Source organism: Biomphalaria glabrata, chromosome 5 (assembly GCF_947242115.1).
Source record: "Biomphalaria glabrata chromosome 5, xgBioGlab47.1, whole genome shotgun sequence".
Taxonomy (NCBI): Eukaryota; Metazoa; Mollusca; class Gastropoda; family Planorbidae; genus Biomphalaria; species Biomphalaria glabrata.
The window spans coordinates 53,080,625-53,090,468 of record NC_074715.1 but is presented as its reverse complement, the minus strand read 5'-3'; the positions used below and the strand labels follow the sequence as shown (position 1 = coordinate 53,090,468).

Genomic DNA, 9,844 nt, shown 5'->3' with positions numbered 1-9,844 from the left:
GATAAAACATTGTCCCAAATTCAAAATGATTTTGTTCCAGCCCAAACTTCCTCTATGACAGCAGGTGTTGGTGGGCAGGGCCATTAAAGGGACTGTCTGGGCCACATACCACATGACTAAGCAGCCATCCAATTATGCACTAAGAATTATACAAGTTTAAATATACATTTTCCAGTCCTGGTGTGTTAGCCATAAACTGATTTGTTTGAAATTATGTAGCTTGACTGTAGGTGATTATACGCAAAAAAAAAAACCCAAGAAACAAGTTTTTTGTGAAAAAACAAAAATAAATCCCTTTACCTCATAGTTGGCCTGGTCTGATCTCTCCTCAAAGTTTAAGTCTTGGAAAAAGATGTTCAATTTTAGAAAATTCATTCTGAAATCCAAACACAAAATAAATGGTTACTCAGTGTGTGTGTGTACTTGTATCACCAGCATCATCTTTTATTTTATTTTTAAGTGTGGTTAATACAATGGTAAATAGCAGAAGTATCCACCTAGAAACTCCTCATGAAAGTTAGTTCTCAAGTTGGTCTAGTTTTGGACGTTTACTCTCAAGTTGGTCTAGTTTAGGAAGTTTACTCTCAAGTTGGTCTAGTTTAGGAAGTTTGCTCTTAAGTTGAGCTAGTTTAGGAAGTTTACTCTCAAGTTGGTCTAGTTTAGGACGTTTACTCTCAAGTTGGTCTAGTTTAGGACGTTTACTCTCACGTCAGTCTAGTTTAGGAAGTTTACTCTCAAGTTGGGCTAGTTTAGGAAGTTAACTCTCACGTTGGTCTAGTTTAGGTAGTTAGCTCTTAAGTTGGTCTAGTTTAGGAAGTTAGCTCTCAAGTTGGTCTAGTTTAGGAAGTTAGCTCTCAAGTTGGTCTAGTTTAGGAAGTTAGCTCTCAAGTTGGTCTAGTTTAGGAAGTTAGCTCTCAAGTTGGTCTAGTTTAGGAAGTTAGCTCTCAAGTAACAAGTTGGTCTAGTTTAGGAAGTTAGCTCTCAAGTTGGGCTAGTTTAGGAAGTTAGCTCTCAAGTTGGTCTAGTTTAGGAAGTTAGATCTCAAGTTGGTCTAGTTTAGGAAGTTTACTCTCAAGTTGGGCTAGTTTAGGAAGTTATTATAGCTCTCAAGTTGGTCTAGTTAAGGAAGTTAATTCAAGTTGGTCTGGCCTAGGCAGTTAGCTCTCAAGTTGGTCTAGTTTAGGAAGTTAATTCAAGTTGGTCTGGCCTAGGCAGTTAGCTCTCAAGTTGGTCTAGTTTAGGAAGTTAATTCAAGTTTGTCTGGCCTAGGCAGTTAGCTCTCAAGTTGGTCTAGTTTAGGAAGTTAATTCAAGTTTGTCTGGCCTAGGCAGTTAGCTCTCAAGTTGGTCTAGTTTAGGAAGTTAATTCAAGTTGGTCTAGTTTAGGAAGTTAATTCAAGTTGGTCTAGTTTAGGAAGTTAATTCAAGTTTGTCTGGCCTAGGCAGTTAGCTCTCAAGTTGGTCTAGTTTAGGAAGTTAATTCAAGTTTGTCTGGCCTAGGCAGTTAGCTCTCAAGTTGGTCTAGTTTAGGAAGTTAATTCAAGTTTGTCTGGCCTAGGCAGTTAGCTCTCAAGTTGGTCTAGTTTAGGAAGTTAATTCAAGTTGGTCTAGCCTAGGAAATTAACTCTCAAGTTGGTCTAGTTTAGGAAGTTAATTCAAGTTTGTCTGGCCTAGGCAGTTAGCTCTCAAGTTGGTCTAGTTTAGGAAGTTAATTCAAGTTTGTCTGGCCTAGGCAGTTAGCTCTCAAGTTGGTCTAGTTTAGGAAGTTAATTCAAGTTTGTCTGGCCTAGGCAGTTAGCTCTCAAGTTGGTCTAGTTTAGGAAGTTAATTCAAGTTGGTCTAGCCTAGGAAATTAACTCTCAAGTTGGTCTAGTTTAGGAAGTTAATTCAAGTTTGTCTAGTTTAGGAAGTTAATTCAAGTTTGTCTGGCCTAGGCAGTTAGCTCTCAAGTTGGTCAAGTTTAGGAAGTTAATTCAAGTTGGTCTAGCCTAGGAAGTTAACTCTCAAGTTGGTCTAGCCTAGGAAGTTAGCTCTCAAGTTGGTCTATCTTAGGAAGTTAGCTATCAAGTTATGTTACTGGTGTGTTATTTTATAATGTTACACTATACATTGAAGTATTCTCCAGCTATAACTTACCTTAATTCCTCAGGATTACTGTTTGATAAGTTCCACAATGAGTCACACAACGTAGAATTGTTCTTGCAAACTTGATTAGCTAAATATTTCTATAAATTGACAAATTATAAAAAATATTTAAAACATTTTTCTCAGTTTGGGTAAGGACAAATGTGTGACTAGGAATGTCAGCTACATTTGGGAAGGCAACGCATTGCTACTTTAGAAGTGTTTACTCATTTTAAGTGAAACTGTAATCTTAATGTATTAATGTTACTTGACACTTTGTTTTAGGTCCTGAAGTGTCACGAAGCTAAGTGATTAGACCAATAATGTTGTTCTAGTTTTAGTTGAAGTAAAAAGTTAATAATTAATATCAACTGTTATAAATAAACAAACAAAACTTTTTGGGGTCTTCCATATATTTGTTGTAAGTTGAGTATCCCAAAAATGTTTCCCAAACTGTGTTCCGCGGAACCCCATTGTTCAGTGAGACCTGAATAGGTTTATAACTACTGGAACTATAACTGCCATAGTTGCTTTATATTTTTGTAAGTTGAGTATGCCAAAAATGTTTTGAGTTTAGAAAATAGAAATGCATTAAATTGACTTCAAATATGTAAGAAAAACACACAATTTTTATGTCTAAGAAAACAAGAGTTATTGGAGGTTTGAAAAAATAGTAACCAACTTACCGCCATGACATCATTGGGCCACTGTTTGTAGGAGACACTCTTCTCATAGATACTCTCACTGTTGAAATATTTCTTTGCCATTAGAGAAATAAATAATTTCCACACACTATTTCTTAAGATAGGACTATGTGATGTGTTCTTCTACCACAGTGTTTTCCCAAACTGTGTTCCGCGGAACCCCAGTGTTCAGTGAGACCTGAATAGGTTTATAAGTACTGGAATACCGGTAATTAACTAGTAGGCCTATGTGTGAATTAATCTATTTTTTAAAAAATAATCAAAGTGTTTTGCTAAATGTCCAAAGTGTTCCAATAGAGAAAAAGGTACTAAAACACTGTTCTATAAATATATCAAATATTTAGGATCTGAAACCCTTAAGTGTAAACCATTAGTTAAATCCCTGAATTTAGAGACACTTCAGGACATGACTTAAAATTTTTAGTAAATTTGCAATAATACATAAAACACTGAACCATAATTTACAAATATAAAGACAAAACCTAATATTACTCAGATACAAAGATAAGGCACATTTCATATTCCATATGCTTGGGCTAAATCACAGAAGTGCTCCTTTTTCCTTAGTAGTGCCATTAGAGAATTGAATGGGTTGCCAGAGTCAGATAGGAAAACCAATGACTTCTGCAGAATTTGTCACTGTTTAAGTTTTGTATTTGTAAATCATGGTTCAAAGTTTTATGTATAAAACTATGTTCCTATTTCCTAAGCATCTATAAATTTAGTGATTTTACCAATGGTGTTGTTCTAATCCAATGAGAATATTCATTTGTTTCAAATTCTTTGTTATTTTATCTTATCTTATATAATACAGACGTTACTTCAAAAAAGAAGATGATTACGTCCTACGCGTCATGCATTTAGTCATGCATGTTAACCAATGACTTAAATTCTGCCAAGTCACTGGTTTTCCTGGCTAGCTCAGGCAACCCATTCCATGCTCTAATAGCACTAGGGAAGAAGGAGTATTTGTACAAATTCGTCCTAGCATATGGGATGAGAAATGTGCCTTTATCTTTGTGTCTTTTTGAGTATTTTATTATTTTATTTTATTGTTTTCTTGAGCCAAACATTTGATGCAACTCAAGAAAACATTAAGAAACTGACACAGACACAAAATAGAGCAGTGAGATTCATAACAAACGAATATTCACATTTGACTAGAGTAACACCTTTAGTAAAATCACAAAATTTAGAAAGCCTTCAGGATAGAAGACTCAAAAGTAAAGTAGCAATTATACATAAAACACTGAACCATAATATTCAAATACAAAAACAAAATCTAATAAAATACTCAGAATGACACAAATTTGTACAAATTCTCCTTCTTCCCTAGTGCTATATGAACATGGAATGGGTTGCCAGGAAAACCAGTGACTTAGCAGAATTTAGGTCATTGGTTAACATGCATGACTAAATGCATGACGTGTAGCCTGGCGTAGGACGTAATCATCTTCTTTTTTGAAGTAACGTCTGTATTATATAAGATAAGACAATAACATTGAAGTTATTGATTTTAATAGAGACTATACAAGTCCATAAGACTGAAAGCAAGAGAAAATAACTTACTTGCATGGATTAAAACATTGGCAGTCTCTTTCATTATCCTCGAAGCCGTTTGTGACATTCTGTATACAATATTGATCGTTTGCTAACCAAAAGAAGAAACAAAAAATATTTGATACAATAAATGTCCAGTGGAGATCCAAGGTCTAGACTTAATTTCTGGATTTGAGTGTTGTACCTTGGCCATCACACGATATTCTCATTAAATATATAGCATACAAAGGAATCAACAATTTATTGTCCCAAACAATAACTAGAATTTTAAAGGGGACAAAAAAAATATAGACCAGGCAATCTTTAAAAGAGGTCAAAGAAAAAGATGGCAGAAATAGGAAAAAAAGGAGGGGGGTATGTAATCCCACATTGATATTTCAAACAAAGAAAAAAAAAGTAAGCAACAAGTTTTTCAAATTATAATGATTACAGAACACAAAGAAATTGTATTATTGAATTCTTTTTTAAAATTCTCTTATACATTGATACTATATTACTACTACCTCTACCTTTACCTATCCCTTAGTCTGTTGGACCGTTGGGCACCAAGCAAGACTCGTTGACCGTCTTTCTCCATTCCTCCCTGTCTTTTGCCTTGTTTAAAATCTCTATCAATTCTTTGTGTACCTTCCTACCTATCATAAATAAACGTAAGCTAAAACTCTATGGCCATATTACAAAGTCTTCGGGGCTCGCAAAGACCTTCCTTCGGGGAACAGTAACAGGAAAAAGAAGAAGAGGCAGACAGAGAAAGCGATGGGAAGACAACATAAAAGAATGGACGGGCCTGCCTTGAAAGAGGTTATAGCTAAGGCAAAAGACAGAGAGGAATGGAGAAAGATGGTCCAACAGACTAAGGGACAGGTTAAGGTAAAAAAAAACTACCAGCGTGTCATACTTAGTATGAAATTTCTCCCAGAAATAGAGTTGCATTATTTGCAGTGGGGGTTTGAAGATGACTGGATTTGAACCTAACGCCATCGCTACGACAGCTCAGAGCACACACCACACATCCAGGCAGCTCTCTCGATGCCTGAATGTAAAATAACAAAATCTAAGCTATAAGAAAGTTACCTACTGGAATTAGTGCAGGGGAGATAACCACTTGTGATGTTGGTCATGGAGCTCATACTTTCAAATCTTGTGTCATAACAATTACAGCTCTTGATAATAATGCCTTGAATGCATTTCTTCTGGCACAGCTGAGGACACAAAGTTTTTTATATATTTATTTTTAATCTAATTTACAGATGATTTATGTAAAATGTTTGGTATGTTTCGGATGTTCCTTTAGTGTTGAAGATAACTTACTTTCTAGACCAAACCTCCCGCAGGTCGACGGGGGATGGGAGCGGGCAGGGTTTGAACATGAGACCAAATATAAATCTGAATGACCAGGCAGCCATCTTTATTTTTTTTATTTATTTGCTTACGTACTTTAAATTTGAAATGGAAATGTACAGTGGACAGAGCAGTATAAAATTCAATTAAATTAACCATGTTGTACAAAGTAAAAATAGTTTATTGAAAAATTGGTTAGTTTTTTTTACTCACTTGATCTTTATCTTATCTTATAAAATATAGACGTTACTTCAAAAAAAGAAGATTGCGTCCTACAGACATTACTAAAAAAAATGATGATAACATTCTACAGACGTTACTTCAAAATTTACTTTCTTATGATCTAGATGGCCAGAAATTAGCAAACGTCAAAAAGTTTGTCTAGCAAACGTCAAAAAGTTTGTCTATCTGGGAAGCACCATATCTGCAAACGCTAACCTAGATGATGAGGTTGACTTCCTTGTTGCTCGTGCCAGTGCTGCTTTTGGCAGACTTCAAGGGCACATGTGGCAACGGAGAGGACTCAGCGTATCCACAAAAATGAAAGTCTACAGTCCTGGACCTTATATTACCACCACATCAATAAGTTAAACTCCTTCCACCTACGCTGTCTAAGGAGTATCCATAAGGTGTGTTGGTCCGACCACATACCAGACATAGAAATCTCAAAGCTGTCCAACATGAACAGTAAAAAGGTCCCAACTTCCATGGTGGGACATGTAGTCCTCATGCCAGACAATCGCCTTCCCAAATGACTTCTCTACCGGTAACTGTGTGCAGGAAAGCGCTCCCAGGGAGGTTAATACAAGCGCTATAAAGACACCCTTAAGAGCTTCTTCAAGGAGTGCGTTATCGACATTAATGGCTGGGAAAATCGATCTCTCCTCATGGTGTGAAGCTGTGAGTCTCAAAGTCTCGAGATTTGAAGCAAAAAGATTGGCCATGGTGAAAAGGCGCCGAACCAACAGAAAGTTGAAAGACGAAGGCCTATCTACTACTGACCAAACCTACCCATACCATGTTTGCGGCCGGCTTTTTAAAGCAAGGATTGGACTTTACAGTCATCTTCGAGTCCATAGGATATGAGAAATGTGCTTCTCTTCGATCATGAAGGAGGAGCTATATAAACTTAAAAAAAAAAAAGTACATCCTACAGACGTTACTCTAAAAAAGAAGATGATTACTTCCTTCGCATATTTCTAGGCCAATCTAGTCATGCATGTTAATCCATGACATAAATTCTGTCAAGTCATTGCTGAATTAGTTTTTGTTTACATTTCCATCATACCAAAAAAGGTAATTACTTTTATAAACTACAATGCAAAAAAAATCAAGACTTTTGAGTGTTACAAATGTGAAGAAATATCCTGTTATAAATTAGTTTATAGTATTTATTAATGTATCATATAAACTTTAAAATGTGAGCATTAGAAACATTTTTACATTTCTGGTGTACGTGTATTTCTCTATGTCTCTGTTGGTGCAGCGGTCGTATGGTTCACTCAAACGGTTGATTTTCAACTGTGGAGCAAATATAACAGAAAGATCAAAACAAGAAACACATTCTAAAATATATTTAACTCTTTCTCTCCTAACAGATGACACCAACGTTGATTCCATCAGAATGTGATAAATAATTACGGAGAGAAAGAGTTAAAAAAAAAAAAAAGACTATGCCCCCATTATATAATACAAATCTTATAAATATCTTGGCGTCATCATTGACAACAAGCTTTTGTGGGAAGACCGCCTTGGAACTCTGACAAGATCATTTTTATTGCGCCACTATGCAAAATCTGCTAACCTATGGAATAATTTGTTGGCAAGGCAACGCTTCATCTAAACTGTTGTGCCGGTTAGACAAAATCATTAAAAAAGCATCTAAAATCACACGCACAACACTACCATATTTAAATTAACTTTTTGAACAAAAATGTCTCAGAAAAATTGGAAAGATCTTGGAAGACAACAGCTACCCGATCCATCATAACTACGTCAAGTCGTCGAGAAGTGGGCGACTTCTGTCAATCAAGACAAGAACAGAGCGGTACAAAAACTCGTTCGTACCTCACTCAGTCAGACTATATCAACGCCACCCTTCGATCAGGAAAAATAAAAAGGACCAAGATGCCTGTGTAGTCACTGAATGAACTCTTTATGTTCTCTGTTCTATTTATGAGTATGTTTCTGTTGTGTTGTCTTTGTATGAGAAAAGAGTCCTTGTAATCACAACAAATTTCCATAAGGATCTATAAAGCAGTCTTAGTCTTAAAATATAGGCTATAAAAAGAAAATATAAATTATTTTTTTAGAGTAAAGCCAGGTATTCAACTCGTAATTAGACAACGTCTGATCGATGTACCTACTTCTCTAGCCATTAGGCCAGAGCTATTTTGTTTAATGGTAATTCTATTTCTTGACACTTTCATTATATAGATATCTAGATCTAGACTCCTGATTTAGAACTCTTAAGGTCTAGATCTAGTTCTATCAAGTTCTGACTTGAATAGAGCTATTGTAATACAATTACTACTCTTATTTATTACTTACTTATTAATAGACTTAATAAGAACACAAAGGTAAAATGTTTTGCTGATGCATTTACTTGTCTGAGGCTAATTACAGTCTGCTGCCCAGCAGGGATGGATATGCCTTCGTCTTCAGGAAATGGGTAGGATCCTTTCTCATGTATGACAACTTGAGCACCTCGACCACTTGTAATACCTTGCAGATACTCGCCCAGCTCCAGGAAGAGTATGAGTTCCAAACCTTTTAATGAACAGTTTATCTATCAGCTATTTCAGCCTGCTTTTATGAGATTTAGGTACTATCAAGTTTAAACAGTAGATACTGTATATGATCTAAAATGAGGCACGGTAGCTGAGTGGTAAAGTGCTTGACTTCCTAACCAAGTGATTCCGAGTGCGAATCCTGGTGAAGACAAGGGTTTTTAATTTCAGGATCTCTGACTTTAGTTGGGGAAAAGTAATGGCTGCTGGCCATTGATACCTTTGTTAACTGTGGGCCACAGAAATATATGACCTTTACATCATCTATAGCTACCCCTTTGATCGCAAAATCTAAAAAGGGTACTTTACTTTTTTACTTATTAGATTAGTGGGCAAATATGCAAAAGATCCTCTACCAACAAAGTGTTTTTGATACAAATATCCAGAAATTCTAAATCCCAGTCTTCACCAAGATTCAAATACAAAATTCCTGGTTTGGAAGTCAAGCGTTTTACCACTCAGCCACCCCGCATCTGGGTTAAAATAAAGCTACTTTTGGTAATAAGTAGCCTAGCCTACCTCCATCAGGTCCACTTCTCTTTGCTATAAACTTTTCATCTACAGTGTAACAGTTTCCATAATTGGCTGTAACGGTCTGCGTAAAGTTTTTAAACCTAGTTTTAAAGAAGATAAACAAATGAAAACAAATGTGAAATACTCTGTTGATTATTATGAACGAATAATAACAAGACTCTGGATATAACTTATCAGCTGTTTAATCTAACGCCATATTGGTTGACAACAACAGTTACAAGGGATGTTACTCCTAAACACCGATTGGTGCAACCTATATAAAACACACATCAACAGTTTCCATAATTGGCTGTAACGGTCTGCGTAAAGTTTTTAAATCTAGTTTTAAGGAAGATAAATAAAAACAAATTTGAAATACTTTTTCATTCAATATATTCCTATGCCTTCTAATACACTTTTTATTTTATAATCGTGACTTACCGTAAACAAGGAATTCTGCCAAATGTACACTGTAGCAGCATGTCTTCTAGTTGATGACCAACCAGTTTCTTGATGTCTCTGAAAAAAAAAATTTAGTCCGTTGGTTATGTGTCTTCATTCTAAGCATCATGATTAATTTAATTGATATTCCCAAGGCTTGGATAAAAGTGCTGTGGCATCTGTTTCTCTGGTTAAAGGCTAGCGCAAAGACCAGTCTTTAAATTTTCCTAATTATATAGCTCCTCCTTTGTGATCGAAGATGAGCGCATTTATCATTTCATATGGACTCGAAGGTGACTGTTAAGTCCAATCTTTGCTTTAAAAAGCCGGCAGCATACGTGGCATGGGTAGGTTTGGTCAGATGCAGATAGGC

At 35.8% G+C, this 9,844-nt stretch overlaps 1 protein-coding gene across 3 annotated transcripts in view; it reads right to left on the bottom strand.

Moving 5' to 3' along the window:
- Positions 1–9,844, bottom strand: part of LOC106078503 (degenerin mec-10-like) — a 31,205-nt gene that overhangs the window by 1,789 nt on the left and 19,572 nt on the right. For 2 of the 3 annotated variants that reach the window (XM_056030472.1, XM_056030471.1), the window contains exons 8-16: positions 9,472–9,549; positions 9,037–9,131; positions 8,334–8,497; positions 7,172–7,249; positions 5,466–5,589; positions 4,397–4,478; positions 2,810–2,867; positions 2,136–2,224; positions 301–376 (exon numbers count right to left, since the gene is read on the bottom strand). In XM_056030472.1, the coding sequence (XP_055886447.1) occupies positions 301–376; positions 2,136–2,224; positions 2,810–2,867; positions 4,397–4,478; positions 5,466–5,589; positions 7,172–7,249; positions 8,334–8,497; positions 9,037–9,131; positions 9,472–9,549 (844 nt within the window). Of the gene's footprint in view, positions 1–300; positions 377–2,135; positions 2,225–2,809; positions 2,868–4,396; positions 4,479–5,465; positions 5,590–7,171; positions 7,250–8,333; positions 8,498–9,036; positions 9,132–9,471; positions 9,550–9,844 lie in introns of those variants that run through there. The other variant, XR_008778089.1, reaches the window with a different exon arrangement.